Source organism: Pagrus pagrus, assembly GCF_965226575.1.
Source record: "Pagrus pagrus genome assembly, chromosome: 19".
In the NCBI taxonomy this organism is placed as follows: Eukaryota; Metazoa; Chordata; class Actinopteri; order Spariformes; family Sparidae; genus Pagrus; species Pagrus pagrus.
Genome location: NC_140203.1, coordinates 5,115,731 through 5,139,790, shown reverse-complemented (window position 1 = coordinate 5,139,790; position 24,060 = coordinate 5,115,731). Strand labels below are relative to the sequence as shown.

The window sequence follows — 24,060 nt, the reverse complement described above, 5'->3', positions numbered from 1 at the left end:
GGCATGTTGTCTGACCTAGCAATTTCCTAAATCTTTAGCAGGCTAAAGTGTTTACCCTTCGAATAAAACAAATACAAGAAGCGTGTTTATGGGGTTCTGCGGAGGGAGCACTGATAGAGGGGTGAATGATGCAGGAAGTTGGAAGATGTCGTGCAGGTGGGAGCAAACAGGAGGCCGCTGTAAGATCTGTGTTTGTTGAGACTGGACAACATCACAGTGCCTTTTCAAGCTGAATGCACATACCCTTAAAATATTCACATCTTTGCTTAATGGATGCCAGAGTCCACTGATACAAAGGCTTTCAGGACGTGTTTTCATTACTGAAACTTATCAGCAGACATAAACTAAAACCTGGATGGATGGGCAAAGGAAAACAACACGGTGTCACATATGGTTTTGTTGATATAAAGTCCAGTCTGACACAAACGACTGTACACAGTCAACACCCGTTTTATTTGGAGAGATGTAATGTTTACTGAGCAGCTGAAGTGTCGTGACAAGATGTAATTGAAACTTGTCTGACCGATACTCCACACTGACGCTGGAGGTGTCTTATTGTTTGAGATATGGGTGTGTTTTCAACAGTTACGGAAAAATCACAAAAAGACATCCGCCTAATAACGTAGCAACAAATATTTAGCTTTTCCACACACATTATGACAAATACAACAGCAGGTTAGAGGAAAATCTGATTCAAGATGCCATTTCCTTTTTCTTGTTATGCCATCACAATGCTGTCCTGCAGTCACACAGTTTCAGTTCTGCTTATCGAGACCAAAAGTGTGTGCAGCAAAAACCAAAAGCTGTTCAGGGAAAGTTTCCCGAAGAAATTAAAGAGATACATACGAATACATGATCTGCATTTGTGTCCTCAACCCTAGAGAGTAATTATCAGATGGATTTAAACGCACAGTAGGCAATGTCATTTTGAGAAAGTAGGTGATTAGCGGGGGGATGAGGGAGGAGGTCATCCCCCTTGTGAGGGAGATGACCAAAAAATTGTTTCATGGCTTTATTGTATAGACCTGTTGACAAGTGACAGGAAGCAGGAAGCAGGATGAGACTGAGGGGGAATTGCAAGCAGCAACAGGCCATCGGTCAGATTTAAACCCTGGGCCGCTGCATTGAGGACTCACCCTTTGTAAACACGGGGCGTCCCACCCGTTAACCCGCCACTCAAATCTAAACTGAGGAAATAAAATATTTTATATGGCACTGAATCATATGGCATGTTAGAAATTATGATGTTTGACACCTTTGCTTTCAGTTTCCTGTTAAAAATGAATAAATTGCCTTCTGTCGCCAGGGTTGATGACAATGTCGTAAAGGAGCATGGGATCATGGGAGTCGCCGTCTTCGTTGTTTAACCACCAAAAATCTATCTGATATGACTCCGGCAGAACGGGGTACGTTTTATTCACGTTACATTCAGTCATGTTCACTTCCTTCTTCAGTCTTAAGTGTCATGAACGCAATTGCTCTGGGTTTGAACGTTTTTTGTACACAACTCAACAAACTACAACAAAGGTCTTGTTGTTTTAAATGCAGAAATGTTACGTACTATATCTTTAATCAAGTGTGAATGTGCAGTTCATATGGTCAAACTGAAATCCCTGTTCATCTCAGCTGCACATCTGCATCAGACTAGTGTAAACCAAAGATTTATCCGCAATGCTGTGGAAAAATAAGCCACCTCGACTGAGCTAACTGAAACAGGAACAGCTCTGCATCCGAGCCCTGACTCACTGGAAACCTCTAAAGCCCAGTGAAGCATCAAGGTGAGAGGGAGAAGTGAGAGTGCAGACCTTATTGAGAAACCGGTGTCAAGAGACGGAGAGGTTGGGGTCACATCCAGGTTAGCTGTTCACTCTGGAGTCCAACTCCTCCATCTGGAGTGTGTAATAACCTAACAAGAGGAAGTAAACCTCACTGCCCACGCTGCAAACACACCAAGAAAACCTTCAGAAGAGTGACTAAGAAAAACAGAGCTTCGGTTCTGATCATGGTTTGTTGTGATTGGACATCTGCACGGCGAGCCATGAATTGTTGGAGCCAAACATCGTCTTTGAAAACACAAGAGGGTTCACGACTGTACATTGAATCAGAGGGCTCGGGGGCGAAAGGTGATGTTGAACTTGGAGTTGTTTTATCAGAGCCGCGCACTCGGACGAATAAAGAGGGCTGAGCTTTCAACTGACCACCATCTGGTGTCGTGTTAGATCAGAGGAACTCATGATCTCATCTGGTAAAAGATGTTGATATGACCCTCAAGTATCTCATGTGGCTGCGCTCACTCTCCTTTTAGAGTTGAGCCAGGAAGACCTCAGACTCAGGTCAGTGCTCCTCCTACAATGAGATATTTTCTTGATATTAAAGAAATGATTGAATGCTTTAATATTGTAAGTATAAGTCTACCCTGTTGATTTATTGTTTGTCCTTTAATCTTGATGTCAGTAGTTTATGATTTTGTGCACAAATCGTTGTCAGTGATGGTCCTTGTGCACCCCCTGCTGGAGAAACCACCTTTTTTTTCAAACGATGTGATGTATTTTCTCCAGAGCCTTTTCTTTAAAGGGTAACTCCAGCAATTTTACACTTTATCAGATTTCATGCAGCTTCCACACGTTAAATTGCCTCCAGTGGTGTCACTCAGTGGCCAAGTTGCATTGTGGGTAATGTAGGCGCCAGGTTTCGCAAAGGAAGAAAAATGCTTGGAATAAAAAAGGCGAAATCTCTGGCTCCAATTTTCATCATTTGTTTTTAAACTTTCCATATAAAATTGTTATAGTTCACGTTTAAAGGCCACAATCCAAAAGTTTCCCTATTATCTTAACTGAAAAACACAAGAATGGGAACTGTTACGACACCCGAATTATGACTTCAAAGTTATAAAAAAAGTTTGACTTACTTAAAGTTTTTATTTCAGTAATGTTTGTTAACACACTAGTAAATTATGCCTATAATTTAAATCAAGAACAATTTAAAGACAACTAAATAAAATCGTCATTTGTATACACATAGTTGACTAGAGACCTTTTCTTACAGTAGGTAATGTTATTTTTCGCAGTTGAAGAAGCACCAGATGTAACTAAAGAAAGTGTTTCAGTAAACTGTGCAAAATCCCAGGACTTTTAATCTGACACACACAAAGAGAGGAACCACATAACTAATGTAATTCATCACACCTGTCTTAGACAAGCAAACATGTTTGCTGTGAGAACAGTCAACAGTTACTTTGGCAGGTCATCACTGAACAGCTTTAACCTCCCTGCATCTCTCTCCTCTGCACTCAGTGGCCCCAGTGGTGCAGTTACCTTTCCATCCACTAGATGGCGGTGCTGTTGTACAAATCACTTTCTCATTTCAAGCTAAACACAAAGTAATTATTATCATTAAATTGAATGCTTATGTAATAATTCACACAATGAATCACAGTGATAGTGATAACTGTTCATGTGGTGATTTTTTTTTATGTCTGAGTGAGATGTAGTCCAGTATAAATACAGTGTGTTATGAGTCTTAAAGTCAGTTTATCTTCCATAAAATCAATCGTTTTTCACTTCCCTGTATAATTAATTCAGTTATTTTATGCCTTTAGTTTTTTCTACTGCAGATATTTACCTATTTATTCTTGTTTTAATTACTTTTGTCAACAGTTGTTTACACATGCTCTATAAATACATGTGACTTGACTATTGAACATCTCATTTCAATGTTATTCTTCTGTATTTAATCAGGTAAAAGTCTTGTTGAGATTAAAATATCTTTTTTAAAAAGGAGACCATGAACATGAACAGACTAAAACAACTGTTACACACTACAAAGTTATATACACAATATCCAGTTGTCCAGTCTATGACGATGATAGTAGATTTTTGCACCTGGATGCATGCGAGGTTAAGAAATATTAAAGGAGCAATCGACCCAAAAATAGAAGTTCGGTCATTATCTAGACTGCTCATCCGCATGCAGACGGAGAAGTTTTGTCGAGCTTCACTCTCGAGCTGCATTCTCTTAACAAACTGAAAAACAAATCAGGAAATGTCTCCAGACAAGCTCGCCCACCGTAATCCGAGTCTACGGAAGCCCCAAGAGTCCAAATTGATGCTGAAATCTTCGCTGTAGCTTCTGAGCTAAAAGTGTTAGCACGCATTTGAGGTAGATGCAGGAGCTTCACTGTGCTTCAAGGAGTGTAACCTCTTTTTTAAAATCAGTTTTGGATCTCTGGGCTTCCGTAGACGTACATACTGTTTTTGTTTACATTTTAAAACAAGTCCCCATCTACTTCAGTTGTTAAGGAGACCGCTGCACCACAGTTTCTCTTTGAAGCTCCAGAAGTGATTTGTGGACTGCAAAACTTGGAGTAGATAAAGACTGAATTTTCTTTTCTTTTGAGTGAACTTATCCTTTAAGTAAATCTGGGGTGTTGTCAAAAAGCATGCATCTTATCAGGGAGAGAGAGAAAGGCAGGAGAAAGTAGGGTTGGCTGACCAGAAGTTAGCATTAAAGCCTCTGGGGGGTATTCAATGAAACATCTGCCATGGGTGGTGACCTTTCTGAACCCCCTCCCCCCTCCACCACCACCACCACCTCCACCATGTTCCCTCTGCATGTCAGTCTCAACTGCAGCAGCAGCAGCAGCAGCAGTGAGTGAGTGAGTATTTCTAAAGGCTTTATTGGACCCCCCCGCAGAGGATCACCCCCCCACCACGCATTTTTTTTTTTTTTTTTGGTTGAGTGCGCGCGCTCAGGAGCAGCTGTCATCGGATCGAAAGCGCGTGTCCGCCGCCCCGCGCCGCGAGAGACTCCCCCTCGTTTGAAGATTACGCTGCAGCTCCTGGCCATCTTGTGTGAGACAGGATGAGGCGCTGAGAAAACACGAGTTTAAGCTAGCTAGATAGATAGAGAGGAGGAGGATCCTGGTGTTGTTTTTTTTTTTTTTTTTAATATATCGTTTGACAGGCGGACTGCACCGAGAGGCTGGGAACACACAACAACAACAACAACAGCAACAGCAACAACAAAAAAACCACGTCTCCTGGCCGCTGTGTGAGCTTGAAAACACCTCAGTTGTGGATTATTCCGAGGACACCGCACTGGAACCATGAGCTGGGGGTCAGAGCTATGGGTGAGTGTCGGTTGCACTTGTGTGGATATAACGGTCCTCGGATGAAAATGTGGGTGATGAGACGGCGGCGGCTGCTCCTCCGTGTTTGCCCGCTAAAAAACCGTCGTTTTGTGTGCGCTGCTCTGCGGCTGTTCAGCCCCTTGCGACGGTTAGCCAACTAATTTGTAGGGAGCTAATCACCGACGCTGCTGCATTATGTACGTTTCCATGTAAACCGTGATGTACGTTAGCCAGGGGAGGCTGTACGTGACGTTTGTTAGCTAGCTAACCAACCGTCCGATTTATTTGGTTCACGTTCGTAGCGTTTCTAAACCACGTTTCGGCACACACCCCCTCACAATGTAACACGTCTATTTTCGTGCCAAGTTGTCGAGCATGTATGTTCATATGGCATGTTAAAAAAAAAAAACGTCGTGGCTTCATTACATGTGTAACAAGCACGTCCAGTAGAGGAAGTAGATGAGGGCAAGTTGTCTTTATTCATCTGCACAGAGAGGAGACTGAGGTGCACAGATGAACAGTGGCTGGTTATAACCACACTAACAGCCTGCTAATTATTATTTTACCCCATCACCATGAGGCAAAAATCATGTATGATGTTCAGTTTTAATCACAGTCAATGAAATGTAGAAGTAGCAGAAGGCAGATTATGTAAATGTACCACCACACTGGAAAAATACTCGAGTATTTTCAAGTTAAAGTGGAGTAAATGTGTTATCAGCTAAATGCACTTTAAGTTAGAGCCTGACCGATATATCAGTTGGCTGATGTTAGTGGCCGATATTTGCCAATCGCAGATTTATCGATTTAAGTGTAAATGTAACCAGATATATGTTGATTCATAATCATTAAATTCCCATTAGGTTTACTACAGTGGTGTCATTGTAGATAACAACTACATATTGTAATTTTTTACTTCCTGGTGTAAGTATTGACATCGACCCTAAAAAATAGTATTGGTTTGGGCTCTGCTAGGTATCAAAAGTAAAAACGCTTATTGTGGTATTTCAGGGCCGACACTGATTTGACACTATTTGTAATCAAGGAGACTGATAACAGATGAACCAGTGAGTCGTACAGATCAGGAAGAAGTAGTAGAAGTCTCTGCCAATTTGCCAATATAGGCAATATGAGAGATTATGTTGCAGTAAAACATGCACCATTCTTAAATTCCCAGTGAAGTTTAGTGCTTCTGCACTCCGATGTCATTTTGGACAACATATCCCGCCTCCATTACGTACATATCTCTTTGATAACCGCATTTCGGTAATGAGGGATCATTGCAAAAAATGTGTGTTTATGTATAGATAATGGAGTGTAACTAACTACAATTTACCCAAGTATAGAGCCTAACCGATATATTAGTTGGCCGATATAAGGTTTTCAGTGGACTGGAACGGTTCATAATTTGTAATCTGTACAGTAAGTAGTAACTAAGGCTGTCAGACAAATGTGGAGTGAAAAGTACAATATCTGTTTATTTATTTCTTAAATGTGGTCAAGTAGAAGTATAAAGTAACTTGAAATCAAAATACTCAAGTATAGTAAATGTACCTTTAGTCAATACTTGTGAAACATAGCACTCTTAATCTGAGGCAAATAAACTATTTGCATTTACAAGCGGAAGTATCTGACAGGTTAGTCGAGTTAAGATTTGACTACAAATTGCATTTAATTTGACTGAGTCACTGCAGCTTCTACAGTTATATTCACAATGGTCACAAAGTCACAGGGCCTCGTCAGATGAACTTATATCTTGTTAATGCTATTAAGAAGATATAAAGTATGTAAGGTTGTTATTAACATTAATGCTTTGGTTCATCACTCCCATGTGAGCAACAACAGAGGACAAAGTTGAGGCCCAGTGACCTTACTACAATAAATTCCTGTGCAGTGATGTCACTTTTCATCCCACTTAAATTCACTTTTAAGGAGTGACGCTCCTGCAAGTATCCTTTATCAGGCCAGCTGCTTTATCAGTGGTATTTTCCCATATTCAGACACTGAGATACTCTCACACTTGGCGATGTGTTGTAAACTACACCATTGGTTTAATGCCGATTACAGGACTATGTCAAACTATTTTCACAACCTGATAATAAGCAGTTGTGGCGAGAGGAATTCCTGTTGTCTGGGTCTTGTTTCAGTGGCTCGTGTTGTTATTTTGTTGTGGAAATGATCCAATGGAAAAGCAGTCATTCTGCTGTCAGTATGCTGACACATTACATGGCAGAGGTGCTGGCTTGTTGTTACAGGACTCTGATGGTATGTTTTCAGTACATGTGCGCTTGTGTCTCAGTGCAAACATGCACAAGTGTGTGCTTGCAAGTTACTACATGGAGCAGCTTCCATTTGAACCGGCAGGAAGGGTCACATTTTATTGACTTAAACTGACGTTGCACCCTTTGTGGTTTACAACAACAAACAGCTCAATTCTAACCTGTAGGCCATCGATTCTTCACAACACCTGATCACAATACTTGCAGCATGGGGCACTTTATTTCCCTGATAAAACTGCAGTTATAGCAAAGTCAATATTATGAATTGGATCTTTTTTCCTTTTCTACTGAGCAGCAAAAGGGGGTCTGGAGATAGTTAAATCATGGATGTGTTTTCCTTTCTAAGAAAAAAAAAGGAGGTGGAGAGAGGCACTCCTGAATTCTCCAGTAATTTACCTGGTCCAAAGTTCACCAAGAAAACCAGCAGTACCCCACATTCTTTGCATTTTCCCAGTGATGTCAGTGTATTTTTGCTTTACTACTGCGATGCCTGACCGAGAAGCACTCCTACCCAGGTAGTCATGCGAAGCGAACAAAGCCTCAAGGTATTCCACAGGCTTTCATGTGTACTTTCAGTCTGGAAAACATTTGAAAAGTTTTTTAAACAGAGACCGAGCTTTCGCAGAGAATAATGTATTACAACCAGATGCTGGCTGAATGGAATCCAGACACTTGTTCCTTTAATCTTAGTCGCTGCAACAGGGCAGCAGACAGCGCAGCAGTACTCTACAGGTGGCTGTTGCCACTGGAGAATGCACACGGCTTATTTTTTGTCGTGCCAAACCAGACCAAAGAGCGAAACATACAGTGACACGAGCGCTGTTACTGTGGCAGCACCCACGCTTCCATGTAGGGCAAGGGCAGGATGTTTGTAATTCTTCGCTTGGTAAATGTCTGAACCGATTAAGAGTTTAATTTTCTATAGATCAACTCATTAAATGACTTGTCATTGCAGCTCTAGTTATGAGCCTTGCAAAATCCTAAACTACCAGTAATTTAGCCTGATTGGTCAAAAGTAAATGTCAATGTAAATTGTTGCAATTAAATTATTTTTAAGTGGAAAGATCCAATACTTTGAACAAATTTTATAGCTGTTTCAGCATTTACGATCCCTTTCTTTGAGGTTAGCCTCAAAAATTGGATGGTGCAACATGACAGATGAAGGATGAGGCACCATATGAGCCGCACATTTTATCATGCACATCCTGTTGTTCCTCGTTGCTAACAGGAAAGTAAACGATATTTCAGGAAGTGAAGTCACAGTCGAGCTGGGTTTCTCAACCTCTCACGTACACTGCTCTGCCGAGGTTGTGCAAGTGTGCTGAATCCAATTACATTCATCAAAGTAGTTTACTTGAGTTGAAATTGTGAATGTTGGGTGGGTTATGGCTGCGATGGCTGTTGTTTAGGGTTTGTGAGTCAGCGTGAGTAAAGCACCACAGTCAGTGGACTCCAAAATGTTGAATGCCTTTGGTGCAACATCATAGCACTGATTATAGTCTTCACCTTCCACATAAAGACAGACTCTAGTAGGAATGTTTGCTGCCATGAAAATTATGTCCATCACTGGCCTGTCCTTGTGGCATTACCTACAGAAATGTTACAAAAACATCCTCCATTAACTAGCAAATGGTCCTGTTATTAAACCTCACTGTATTTTGTTCTAGAGTACTCGAAGGATGGAAATGCCAGTTTTTTTCTTTTTGTGCAAGCAGAGAATGAAGTAAATGAACCAGTATGCTTTAACAAGCATAGCAAAGACCCTAAACCCTTCCAAAAGAGGCATGATGTACAAACGCTACCAAGGAAGAAGGAAGTCAACTGTGGTGAAACATGTGACTGTTTCTCAGTGTAACAGGGGTCAGAAAAAATAAAGAAATCATGAACAACTATTTTATAACTTACTATAGAGGCATTACACTCTAAATAGTGGTGGTAAACCAAGTAAGCTGGAGACCGCAGCATGTCTGATGTATTTCCTCTTGGGGCTCGGGTGTTACAAGCTGGTACTCTGAGCAGCAGAGGTGACACTAACCAGGCTTAAAGGTACCTTGTCAGATCTAACAGATTGGTGGTAATTATACTACATACACAACGTTCACAGACTATATGTCAGATGTGCATAGTAACTTAAAGAAGCATGAATTTGCAATAGCTGTGACTACATATGTGCTTCGGATGGGACAAAATATAGAATCGGAAATCCGTCATTTCATGTCTACTTGTGATGTAACACCCAATTTCCACATATTTAGATTTTAATGAGGCAAACTTGTATCCTTCCTTGAAAGGTGCAATATTTATGATTTCAACATTAGAGAATTAACTGAAATTATCAGCAGAATGTGAAGAAATAACAGCTTTGATGTTATGTCAAAGATGTCTGTGTATTGTGTTGAAGAGATATCTACTAAAATTAGCATGCTAACCAGCTAGCCCCAAAAACCTTAGAAAACCTCTTTCTCTCAGCAATCTAAAGCTCCCGTACTAGTGATGTCAACACCAACATTTCCCTTGTAGTCTGGCAAGCTGGACGGCTAACTGTGCTAACTAGCTAATGGATGTATAAAAATAATTCATTTAGCAGCAGTTAGCAGGTACTCTGGTGATATGCTGCTCCTATTTGTTGGAATGAATTCAGGTTTGGCCAATTCTTACATTTTGCACCTTTTTTTAAAATTCTCATGGACAGTAAGCAGTCAGTGTGTGTGTAGTTAAGAGGCACTAAGCCAAGACTATATGCACTTATTTGTACATTGTTTCAGTTCATTTGTCAGATTATGCGAAACTGGCACCGCAATGCAGTGAATAGATACATTATTCTTTCTTTTTGCATATTTAGAGGGATTCTTTCTTCTTCAGTTACACAGACATCGTGATTTATCGTAGATGATTGTCTTGCAATTAATCAAGAATCACAGGATCAATGTGTCATGATGCCATCGTTATATTGAGCAAGGTACGCATGCATCCACATGGTCATGCAATCAGGCTCACAGACAACCTCACAAACACTTAACTGGTTTGGCCTTGTCTTTTTTTTTCAAGTATTTTTTATTTTTTTGGCCTTTTATTGATAGGACAGCTCAGAGAGATGACAGGAAACAGGATGGGGGTGGTGGGGGTGGCTGTGACATGCAGCAAAGGGCCACAGGTCGGACTCAAACCCCGGGCAGCTGCAGCGAGGACAAGGCCTCTGCACATGGGACGCCCGCTCTACCAACTGAGCTAACCAATAATATTTTGTCCCACCCCATGACCAACCGACATAGTTGCTGGTCAGAGCTAAAAAGAAGTTGACCTGACTCTTTCTCACTATGACACACCTTGAATGTTTCACTTCTCTCGTGTGGTTTATTTTGGAAACTGGATGCAAGCTGTTTTACACATAGTTGCACGTAGGAGTTTACGTAAATCTCTGTAGGTTGGCGAATATAAAAGCATCTTTGTCTTGCACCCAACTTATTGATGAGGCAACATGATCAAGGTTGAAACTCTACTCAAAGAGCAACAGCTTAAGGTGAGTTGAACTACACAGTGGTCTTTAGAATAGTTGGCAAGTTGGCCCATGTGTGGTCCTTGACTGGTAGATGAGATTGTCCAAATGGTGCGTTACTTTGTTCAGTGTCAGTCGAGGCGTGACTATCTGTACTTGTTTTGCCATAGGGGACAGCTTGAGAGACGATTGCTCTAGTTTGTCTTGTATTTGTAATTGTAGGCACATAAGCACCTATCTATTAGCCATTGCCCTTCATGTAATTGAGAAGGGAAAGTGGGATTGTCTGTAGAGGAACTTGTTTGTTTCGTGTCGTCAAGAGGTGCTCCAGACTTTGCCCGAGGGGCACAGACAGAAAAGTTCAATCAAACCCTTATGGTCTTGTTTGTGTGGATTCCAGTCATGCATGTACAGCAGTTACATATCAGGTCTGATCTCCTGGTATTGCATGAAACAGCCTGGTGTTACAGTGAGATTTCCTCAGTGTTTTCTGCTGTTGTATCTCATCTCAGCTCAGACTCCCCCAGGGCCCAGCAGCCTCATCCCCTGCTGCTCACTTGACATTCAGGGCCACTTCCAGGATTGAAACTCGAGCCAGTCTGTTTCCTTCTGTCAGTGTGCTGGAGTCAGGGGGGGTCAGCGACTGAAACCTTTGCCAGACTGACACCCCTGCAACCCCCCATTAAGTCTTCCACTCATTGCCACCCACCTGCTGACTCAGTGATATCACCCATAGCCCATTTTCTCCTCACCTCTTTCTTTGAACCTGCCTGACAGTAAAATAGTGATGAATGGATCCACATTGGATCTGTAGGCCCCGGACTGCCCCCTGGGGAGTGAGAGGCAGAAATAAAGGAGGACGAGGGGGGTAGGTGAGAGGGTATTCAAACAGACCCTATACTAGCAGTTACTAGATACAGATACTATCTTAACATGATAGTATACTGAATGTCTTTGGGTTTTGGAATGATTTTAGCCATTTTTTTTATGTTTTATACTCAGTAAACGATTAATTTAGACATTCTGTCAAGGGCGTTTTCTGACCACACTTGTTTCTTCCTCTTCTTCAGAGCTGAATAGCAGAGGAGGAGGCTTTTTTGTCATCTTGTCCATGAAAAGGTGACTCAATGCTTCCCACCACAGACTGTTGCAGCCTCTAATCTTGAGTCATTGCCTCTTCTGTTATTTGTAAAATCGGCCTCTAATCACTGCTGTGACAGTGGAAATTATACCCCCCTCGGGTCTCGGTCACATGACCTCTGACATATTGTCACCTGAGCCCCAAAACCATGTCCATGTCCTCCTAATTATGGCTATATTGTACTACACACTGTAAGTGTCATTTGTTCTGCGGCTCTGACAGCATTGAGTTTCCCTCGACAGAGAAACACTAGCACGGAGATTGCCTACACTGTTAGCTGTTTTACGACTATTCAAGGTGAATTATGGTGGAGAGAGGGCAACAACCTCTTTTCCCTGCAACGTCTCCATCGACCTACCCATGCATTAGTGTACCTAACCTTTGGCCAAACTGTGTAGCTTATAAACAGGTAGTGATATCAGTGATAGCATGCACATAGAAAGCAGAATTGAAACAATGAAATAATACTAAAGGGTATACATTTATTCGTGTAATTTTTACCTAAAATTTATGAAAATTTGTTGAGCATTGAAGCAATTGTAACAAAGAACTCAAACTAGAGTTGCGAAAGGTAGTCGATTAATCAATTGGTATGGTAAATATATGTTCATTTAGTTTTATTCATGCAGATTTAACCTCTAGAGTGTTTCTCCAGTCTGTGTTTCTTATCCTTGAAGAGCACCTGGATATGACAGCCCAGATGTTTGCTGCAGCTAGCTTGTACACATACATCAACTGTGTGTGTGTGTGTGTGTGCTGAAGATGCTACTGTAAATTTTATTGTCTCTGTTATTTCAGTTCTCCATCTGTCCTCTTTTGTGATCATGTAGTAAGGGGACGTCTCTGAGGCCAAGAAACAGTGGTTCTCCTGACAGTTAGCTGTCCGTCTTTTTGCTTCTTCGTTGTCAAGTGATACCAGATGTGGTTAGCAAACATGGTCGGTACCATGTGAACCTTTTTTAAGAGTTATTTTTATGGCTGCTTAATGTTAAATGATACAAAGCCATGATGAAAACTGGCTCGTGCAACCATGCAGTTACCACACATTTGTCTCCCACTGCTTGAAATTATTCTAACTGCTGGAGATCCAGCTTTCACTCCAGCCCACTCATGCCTTGCTTTACATTTCCTAATTTGCTCTGTTTTTCTTTTCTTCTCTTCGCTTTCATCACACTGACTCACTGGCTTTCCCCTGTCCTGTAATTGCCTTTGTGGGGCAGATGTTAATGGATACAATCATGTTACTTCAAAATAAAGCTGTTTTTTTAACGGTTGTTCAGTGTTTCTCAGCTTAGATTTTTCCTTTTACTGTGGAAGAATTAACCTCACATTCTTCTGATTATTGAGAGGCTGTGTGGGCTTGAGGAGGCCTCCTGGCAAGATAGTACATCATTGTGGTCTGTTACTGCTCTTGAATCTGCAGGATGCTGTATTAAAGCTTCTGTTAGCTGGAATATCTTGCTTTATTTATGGCTGGTTGGTTTGTCAGCATCATTACACAAAAACTACTCAACATATTTCCATGAAACTTGGATGGAAGATGGGTCTCGGCACAGAATAAACCCCATTAACTTTTGGTGTGGATCCGGATTGGATCAAGGTTGTTTTTGTTCTCACCTTCTTTTGCATTGCAAGAAAGGGTGTTTTCTGACATTTTTGTGAAAAAAGATCAATCATATTTACAGTTGGTGGCTGGTACAATCTGCATCACATCCAAGTAAAAATCCAGATCCAGTGGATTTAAATATGTTAATTTGATATTGGGTTAGGCTTGATTGAATTTAAGGGGGACTGTTGGGCCTTGGCGGAGGTATGCGCTCTACTGAGTGCCATTCCAGTGGCAATGTGGGGCGTGTGGACATTTACTCATACACATAATGCCAGACAGACGGGGCGGAGGTCTTTGATTGTATTAGTAAATGGTTTTGGCAATAAATGGCCTTTGAAATTATATCTATCACTTCCTATGGCGAGGTCTGGCTTCATTCAATAACAAAGACTGTCTTCCTCGCAAATTTAATAAGTTTCCATGTCTCCAAGAGTAGGTGTTACCCCTTGGAATATTGTACATTAGCATGGAAGATACTGAGAGATCTAAGTCTTTCCCAGTTGAGCAAAAGTTGTGCCATCTTAACTCATATCCTGCGATGAGTAATGTCAGGGTGGAGTGAAAGTGCTGCCACAGAATTCAGAGAACTTGTCTGAAAAACTGTTAGTGATGCCAGCCAAAGAAACAGAACCACCTAGAGATTTCATCTCATTTTGATGATAAATAGAAAGTACTTCTGTATTCCAGGTCCTATGAGGCCTTCCCCTCTCACAAACGGATTGTAAAATTCTAACATCAGCATAAAACCTTTGCGTTATTTACAAGAGAGATTAAAGCTATGGCCTTAGAGTCCTTTTGGGCTGTTAGTAGGTTACAATGTTGGCTTTTCATCCAGTACAACAAAAGTAGCTGAAGGACTCAAACTCTGTGTGTGGTGTAATAGGAGACGTACTATGAGATCTGACATAACATCTTCCATCGCTAGAGCCTCACTGGCATTCATTTGTGGTAAAATGTTGCTAAAGTGTTCGACAAAATCACGTCTTTAACAGTCAGTAATTCTTCTGCAAATGTGAGTGAGGGAGTTGACATAAATATGCTCAACAGACTGATGAAATGAAACATCAATCTGAGGAAACTCATGCCATCAACCACAGAAGCACTGGTTTAAATTAGCAACCCTGCTAATTCGCTGTACTATCCATACTTGCCTGGCTGACTTTTATCATGACTTATAAGACCTTTCTGCAAATTGAATTAATTGTTAAAGCAAGCAAGATTACCTGGAGAGGAAAACCAGTGATCTAAGACTCAAAGGAAAAATGGGCCGGCACACAGTCTTACTTCAGTATGACTTGATCCTCAAGGGAGAGATTTGACTCTTGTTATTTGAAGCTAGAAGTTATTAACTTGTTGCTGTAGAGAGTGAAGAGCATGCGCAACAAGAGAAGCCTTACATGACACTGAGGCAGAGTGTCACACAGATCTATTTATGAACTGAAACTGTAAGCTGTGAGACTGACAGTCGGGTATAAGTGTAAAACACATAAAACACAAATATGTTTAATCTAGTCTCTCATTTGCTACCATCAAGTTTGCCAGCAGACTTAATTAAAAGCTCTTGCTGTTTTTTGGTAGTTTAGTTTTTCCCTCAATGTTAGGTTCCACAGTATGATTAAATTCAAAGACTGACACCTATTGGCAGGGAAGTCTAGTAATCATTTGACCCTCTGTGAGAGACTGTGTAGTTATTATGTTCAAATCATGGTCGTCTTCAGCGGAAAAAGAGTACATGAGACGTGTCATGGCAGCACATAGCTCGAGCGCCTGGGCAAGAGATTCACCTGAGCCATGTAAAGCATCTATACTATTAGTGGAGAGCTGAGCAGGGGTGTCATTTACAGTAACACTGGAGTGTTAACCCACCATTTCTGCCGCTCAACATGTTTGATGCCATGTGTTACAGTTTACCTACTGGGCAGCAAGACCATGGCGAAGCTAGACTGATAATGGATTTTTGCGGCTGTTTTTAAAACTCATTATGACATATTACATTCAGCCTATTAGGCGATAAAACGGCGGTTTATGTGGATTACATAAATAATTAACTCATGTTGGAAAGCTTTTATTGCACTGCACAGTAACATTACAAGTTGTTGTCAACTTGAGTTATGTTACCTTCACTTCACCTCACCTCATGTACAGAAATAGCAGAGAAAGTGCAGCCAAAATTTCCCAATACTAACATGGGTACTAAGGTGTTTTCTGACACGTGAATGAGACATGAGGTAGCATTAGTTGGATATGATTAGCGATGACATAGATGTACTGCCCTCACAGTATACAGTCCTTGAACCTGTGGTTCAGAAGCACAAATAACAGAGCTGCTCCGACAGCAACAGAATTGTTCAGCGACGACCACAAAGCACTTAACCTCAGCACAGAGCATCAACTGCCGGGTCGAGTAGCCTTTTTAGACTGATGTACGTTTGTGATGACTATCTTTAATGTGGCATTTGACAGTTGTTCATGAATTTGTTTGAATAAGAAAACATCAAAGAGCTTGTTGAACATAGCTAACTAGCTGCTAATCTTGCAGCTGGCCAGCGCGAGCTATGGGCAAGTGAGTGTAGTCAGGCGCTGCAAGTTCATGTGTTTTGGTGGAATGGCTTTGGAAATTACCGGTTGGATACTTTTAAAATTTTGCTAACTCTTGTTCTTACAATCATGCAAACCCCTGCGTCAACACTTTGCAAGGCAAATTTCAGAAGGGGCTAATTACAAAAACAAGACATTACCGCAGTACAATGAATACACTTGATCGACTAGACAGTGCAACATCATGAAACACAGAGAGCGAATTGTGCTGCATGACAAAGAGAAGGAAGTGGAAACAAACCTGTAATTGCAAAATTCAAATTCAAAGTAAAGGTCTCTGAACATAAATGTCTCCTAATGTGAAGAATTTACAACATATAAACACAAATTAGATATTTTGTTTCTATCAGTGGTTGGGAAACAGTGACTGTACACCAATATGATATATCTGCAATAAGCTTATTTATGACAGTATTCGCGTGGGTTTGATTCACTTAATCAGCCAAAGTGAGAATTTTCTTTTTAAATTGTATGCCACCTTTAAGTGTACGAACTCTCACCATGTCAGTCAGTGCTATGTTATTCAGTGATATGGATGCATGTATCTATCAATACCCCACTTGCTTCAGCCGCCCATATCCATATTATGTTTACAAACTTGTGGCTAAATTGCTCACTAAATGAATCCTTTTGTCTGAGATAAAAGTGACACCCTCAGCTTGTTATGTTGTAGCAGTTCAGTATATGAAGTGTCATGGCGGTTCTCTCATATTGGCCATAATCTTGAATTCAAAGTCGCCCCTAATTCCAGAGAATGTGTTATATAAGAGTTTAAGAGCTTTATCCAGCAAAAAGAACAAAAACAGCTCAACAAGAACAATGGCTGAAGTGTCTTTGCCGGCCTAGCAGGATTAATCCACAAAACAGCTGCGTCCTATTGGGTGGTTAAGGTAGTTAGAAGGGAGGTGTAGTAATCAGATTAATTACAGCGTCATTTAATCAAGTTCTGTGCCGGGTACAACATTTCTGTTGTTCACTCTCAGTATACTTTTAGTTCTGCCTGCATCTGGTGTGCTTCGATTGATGAATATGTTCCTGGATTATCAGGATATATGATGCGTTTGGATCAATCTTTGCATTGCTATATGCAGGATCTTAAATCTGTTAAAGCGGCTCTGCTTGACCACTTGTTCTTCTGTCGTGCTTTACTCCTCTGAGATGGATTAACTTCGTCTGGAGCTCCTTTTGTCTCCTTTGTTGTCGCACAAAACCAGTGACCATGTTGCGCCGAAGGAGTGAGTTTTTCGTTTTCCTGGACAGTGTTCGTTCTGTGAAATCGGAAAAAGAAGAGCCAAAGGAAGAGGACCAGCTGAGTCCTTATGAAGAGTATCTGCAGGTGCTACTGCAGATGAGAATGACAAGTGCTGTAAGTGAGCAGAAACGATTCTTGGAGAATTATTTTCCACATTCAGTGGGAATGTGGAACGACTAGGGATGGGGCAAGTTGATTGGTTTATCGTCATGCATTTTCGTTATTGGCATAATTGTGAATATCCTCACGTGAATGACTTGAAAAAGCTGTCTAGCTTGCTGATTGAATTGCTTAAGCCTGTCACATGGGTGAAGGCATGGCTTGCACATTGTATTCCCTACAAAAACAAGTTACATTGGATGTGTAAATACTGCAGAGTATGAGGTTACCACCATTTATTCGTCCTTAATTTGCACAGGAGAACCTTATGATTTATGAAAACTTATTTAAGAGTCTTTGATGTGTATGCGACCAGAAATATTTTTGTTTTCTAACAAACTAAGGTTAAAGTGATTCAAGTATGTTTTATTGCTATTTTAGTTTTTATTTTAAAGTTTAAAGATTGATTACAAACAATTGAGATAGATGATCCTCACTATTCCTCGGAGCCCAAAGCGACGTATTCAGATGGCATCTTTTGCCCAAACAAAACAGTCCAAAACCCAAAAGGCTCTTCATTAACTTTCATAAATGACAAAGAAGAGCAGCAAATCTTTACATTTAAGAAGCTAGAAACAAGCAAATCGTTGACATATTTGGCTGAAACCATTAATTGATTATCAAAATAGTTGGTGATTAATTTTCTTTTGAACGACTAAACGATTAATCGATGAATTGTTGGAGCTTCAGTGCCAGTCATAAAATGTCTGTGGCATTGAACATGACAAGAAAATTGTAAAGTTAAAAAACTCGTTAGATGCCAGCTTGTTGGAGGTTTTTTTTTATGTCCATGAATGGGTGGTCCACGCTTCCAGTTACTATGACTCACAAGTGACAGCAATTTCCTGTTGCCTAACTGCTGCAATATGGGTGGGTATTTCTTATCCAGTTAACAGACTACTCATATACGATACTGGTGCTGCATGCAGGCAGGAACAGGGAAGACATGTTTTATGAGCACAGAGGCATGATACACGTGTGCAAACGCCAACACACATTCTTAAATTTCAGACCAGCAGAGGCGTTTGTTTCTATAAATACCTACATGGCATGCAAACAAGAGCTCTTACACATAAGGTCACTCACTGCGCCAAACAGCTGCTCATATTCTGCAAAAAGTTTGTGTGTGTGAGTCTGTACATTTCCTGTGGGCATGTTTTGTTCTGTCAGAGAAATATTTTGCATAGAGATATCATCCTACATCATGCCAGGCAGGTGATGGCAGTTGTGAGTTACATTATTAGCCTAATTTGCCTGTACCAGTTCTTAATTAGCGTGAGACAACAGTCCATTTTGACACTAGTGGAAATCGTCGGAGCCTCTCACATGAAGAGATTATTTGTTTCCATTCATGTGTTAAATCCTCATTTAGGGTGGGTGGGCTGGGGGCTGACAAACCCTTCTCAACCTTTAATAACCCGAAGAGAGAGAGCCGAGGAAAACTATTCATTCAGCGGTCAAGCACATGATCATTGGTCTTTGTTTGTGTGTGTGCACGAGCGTGTTTGTATGTGTGAGTATACTGTCCAGTCTTCCTGCAACTCCTCTCTGACACTAGGGTTACACCGGGCTATGGAGGCATTGTTCCGCCCCGCTTCCCTGTACAAAGCCCGGTGTGTGTTGGAGAGAGGGTTTGGCATCCCCCCCCAAATATTTGTCCTTGCTGCTGGACGCCCACCGTCGCCAGACACAGTGAAGCGCTGCATTGACGGCAGTAGATTTGGTGTGTCTCCTCTCCTGTGGTCAGTAAGAAGCAGTGTATAAAGCTTTACCAGAAGATCAACTCCAGAGCTTCAGATATTTTCTGCCTGCTTTATTCGGTGGGGTAGGGCTACTTTTGCGAGAACAATCGGGCTGTTTGTTTATTATTTGAATTGGCAGGACGCTCACAGCCTAATGAACAGTCCTGGATGAATGCAGTTTCTTCCATTCTCATTTTCACTGCAGCGCAGGGTTTGTTAGCTAATGAGGCTCCTGAAATAACTCCTTCATGTTTACCGTAATGGTCCTAATAGAAAAGAGGCAAACTAAAAGGCACACTAAAACCAGCATATCTCTTTTTACTAATCATAAGAGATGTACTGATACCATTTTTTTCCTCTCAATACCAATTCTTTGATACCTGAAGTTTGTGTATCAGCAATTGTCAATCCAATATATTTCTAAATATTTTCTAAAAGCTATTAATAGTTGCTACTTGTGCAGTAAAAAATCTGGCATACAGGTGTACAGGATGCTGCTGGAAAGTAGTAGGGTCCCATTTCTAATAAATAAATAATAAGGTATTAGATCAGGGCACTGAATCATGCACTAGCCATAATGTATCCAGCATTTTTGGCAGTATAAGAGGCATTTCCGATATTGGTATCGGCATTGGAACAATCCCTCTAATCAGATGTGTATGATGCCTTCCATCAGTTTCTGACGCAACACTTTTTCTCCAATCTCAAACAATTCATGTATATGGCCTCCAGTCAGCTGAGGTTCGGTTCATGCTGTCCATTAGGGCTGCAACTAATGCTTATGTCACGCTGGAGCAGAGAAGATGGACCCAAATGCAGGAGATGGCAGGCAGGAAGTGCAGTGAATTAAGGAACAGGCAAACACGAATACACAACAGATGACTCGACAAAGACTGAACTAAAGACTGGAATTAAATACAAACTAAACTAACAAGCGGATGAGGTGCAGGTGGAGTGAGGCTGATAAACACAGGTGAGGGTAATGAGTGGAAAAACACGTGGAACAGGGAATGAGCTGATTGGATGGAAAACACTGGGCTGGGCTAATGAAGAAGATGCAAGACAGGTGTGGAGGGAAAGCTGGCTGGGGACGAGTGCAAAAGCACACGAGGGAAACAGCGCAGAAGAGACAACACATAAAACACAAATAAAATGAAAATGAAGCAGAAATGACAGGACCATGACAGCTTTTATTGGCAGTAATCTGTCAATTATTTTATTGATTAACTGTTCAATTGTGTGGTCTATAAAATGTCAGAAAATGGTGATAAATGTCGACGCCTCCTCTTGACCCAAAGTTATTCAGTTTACCGTCAGAGGAGTAAAGAAACCAGAACATAGTTGCATTTAAGACACCACATAATCAAAATAGTTGGTGATTAATTTAATAGTTGACAACTAATCTATTCATGCAGCTGTACTCTACATGAGGCAGTGAGGCACAAGAGGCTTCAGTTAGTCTTAAATGTTTTCAGCACAAGCCCCCTACCCATCAAACTCAACCTACTGTCCTTGCTCAACCATTACAAAAAAAGACAAAAGCATCTACACGGCTCTTGTCCCATTGTCCCCCTTCCAGCAGAACATCTGTCCCCTCAGGCTCCCCCCTACTCTGCTGTGACATCTGCTTTTCTTTGGCTCAACAGGTTTCCTGTCAGGGGACTGTAATTCATATAGAAACCACTGACACAACTTGAAAGCTTGATGCCAACATTTGGAAAGTTAAAAGAAGGTTGGTTTTTTTTTGTGTTAGGCAGGACTTGAGTCATACGACTGCATCAGTTTCGTTGTTCCATTGGTGCATAAAACTTTGCTCTGACTGGATTTTGATTTGAACGTTTGGAGGTTAATAGTTAGATTAACCTGATTATGAAAGTAAAGCCACAAATGCGATTTCCATCAATTATACGTTTGGGGTCACCTCATTTCAGCCGATGCAGAAACTAATCAGGAACACAGTGCACTCATTGGTGAAATCCTTCTTTCCATCCATATTGAAATCTGTACACTGTTACGCTGCCAATTAAATTAATGAGAGATCTGTTTATTGAGACTTTATTGCACTAGATGTGATAAATATTTTGTGTTAATGTTATTCAGGTGCAGTCATCTTACAGGGGACATGTTGGGTGTTTTTATTTCAAACACTTTGCATATGGAAGTTTTTTGTGTTTCTTTGTCGATGGCTGAGTCACATCTGCATTTACATCTTTTTACCTTATTAGTCAGCGATTTCCTGTTAAATTCCCTGAGTCGACAAATGAAATGGCTCCCCCTTTCTTCATCTCTTGTGTTTCTAATGACGTATTGATTTTTGCTGTGATCAACGGAGCAGCAAACCGACCTCTGCAGAGGTGGCAAGGCTGTGATAAAACAAGAAGTGTCCCCAGGAGCCTTTGTACATAGTACAGTCCTGTTATCACCAACACTGTTGTGAAGTGTTTCTACACTCTTTGCTGCTCACTTCCTCTGTATCTGGTTACCTCACACTGGGTCTGTCTGTTTTTAAAGTTCTCCATCCATGATGTCATTATGTTCCCTTTATCTTGACCATGTTAAATGAGTCTTATTTAGTATCATCTGCATTCCTGCATCATGACCCAACATGCTTCTAGGGTGACAGGTGCATTATTACGTGAAACCCGTCTGTACTTAGGACAAGTCATGGTTCCTCCACATGCTCCATTTATTCCACAACCTGTAAACAGAGTTTGAGATGAGAGCTACTTAAAGTGGCAATAGACATGTTTTCGGCTTCAACATATCATTATGAAGTAAATGTTGAATGCATAATGTAATGGACGTATAATAATGAAACCATCGGCATCAGCACAGTTTTTTTCTTTTCCTTTGTGAGCAACTGGAAGATACTCAGTTTACCATCATAGAGGAGTAAAGAAACAAGAAAATATTCACATTTTAGAAGCTGAAATCAAATAATTTAGTTTTTTTTCCCCTGAAAAAATTGCCGATCGAATAGTTGACAACTAATCCTGCATCTATCCTTGGCTGAGGCCCATCCTGCATCCACGTTTAGTGGAAATCTGTTCCCTAGTTTTTGTGTTATCCTGCTGACAAACCAACCAACCAACTAACTCATGGACACAGGTGAAAATATGACGTTATTGACAGAGGTAATCCTCACTATAACCCCTGCTGTCACCTGCTACCATTAACAGCAGTGTTATTACTTCATACTGCCTTCTGTTGCAGATAGGAGTAGAACAGGAAGCCACATAAGACTGTACCTGCTTCTATATTGGTAGTTAGACATTGCATTTGGTGTCAAGAATCACCATAAAGAATACAAAGACCTAACAGTCTTAAGATGTATTTCACACTCGATAAGCTATGAACAGGGAGGAAGGGAAGTTATGAATATTTAATTGTTTTCACATACTGCGGATGGCTTCACAGTGAAATGTTTTAGTGCAATAAATCAGCTGGTATTTATATTCCAGGCTGTAGATAAGAGGAAAGAGAGAAAACCTCAGTGTTGTAGGGATGCAGGTCAGTGGGCCCTCAGTGTGGGTGAGATCACGTGATCTGACCTGTAATGGTAGCTAAATAATGTGCATTAGTTCAGATTAACTGGCAGTCTAATACATTAAACTGCACCATAATCTCCATCACCAGTTGGAAAGGGGCTGGAGGTCAGGAGGCTGATCCTTAAACAAGCATGTGTTTGTTTTCTTACAGCACATGTACAACCTATATATATTTAGTAACTGTTGAGGGTCTGCTTTGTTCTCTGTTTGAACCTGTTCCCCATTTCCTGGACAATCATAAAATATTTAGCTACGCAGCCTTATTTATTTTCTTTCTTGTACTACCACAATAGTACATGCATCACAGCGAGCGGGACTGTGTCCTGAAATAACAAGCAGAGCAGGGCGGGTTCGTCTCCTGAAGGGATCCCCCACTTTTCCCCTCCTGCAGGAACAAGGTCAGGTGTCAGAGGCCGCAGATGACAGAACGGAAGAGTCGGAGCAGGAGTTATTAGTCTTTAGTTCGGGGGCCATAGAAGGAGGCTTTACTAAAATTCCTCTGCAGGGTTGAATATGAGTGTAGTTATTGTCCAGCCAACTGTGACACTGTATAATTTGCATGTGCAAATGTCAGCTTTAACTAACAGGAAAGTGGTTACATTTTACAGAGTCAGGTAAATGAAAAGTGTTTTACGGGAAGAATCAGAGTGGTCACATCTATTATTCACACTGCTGCTTCAAAGTTTGTACAGGGAAATCATTTTGTCTTTACATCGATCTCTACATCGGACAATCACACTTCTCATGGCAGGGATAAAATAACCAATAAAATCACAATTTTCTATTTTGAAAAGAAGTTCATAACCTGTAGTTTCTGCACACCTGAGGGTAAGAAAGGCTAAGATGTCTGCCCACACCGACATGTTTGGCTTTCTAGTCTACACCACGTGGCTCTACCTAGGTGCAGCATTTTGACGTCATGAGCGTGACAACAACATGCTGCAGTATCTACACACTTGGATCACTGTGTAGATACTGCACTTGTCAAGTCTATGAAAGCAGTTTGGCTTCGTATTATCAGCTCTATTTATCGGCTTTAATTTCACAGATTCTGCTAAATGGGAAAAAATATATAACTCCCATTATTTGGACAATAATAACTATTTTA

General features: G+C 40.9%; 1 protein-coding gene across 17 annotated transcripts in view; it reads left to right on the top strand.

The window, feature by feature from the left end:
• The first annotated feature begins 4,773 nt into the window (after positions 1-4,773).
• fnbp1b (formin binding protein 1b) overlaps positions 4,774-24,060 on the top strand; it is a 67,362-nt gene continuing 48,075 nt past the window's right edge. For 7 of the 17 annotated variants that reach the window (XM_084383857.1, XM_084383847.1, XM_084383846.1 and 4 more), the window contains exon 1: positions 4,775-5,128. In XM_084383857.1, coding sequence (XP_084239983.1) covers positions 5,105-5,128 — 24 coding nt within the window. In that variant the 5' untranslated portion in view covers positions 4,775-5,104. Of the gene's footprint in view, positions 5,129-24,060 lie in introns of all 17 variants that reach the window. The other 10 variants (XM_084383859.1, XM_084383858.1, XM_084383850.1 and 7 more) reach the window with 6 other exon arrangements.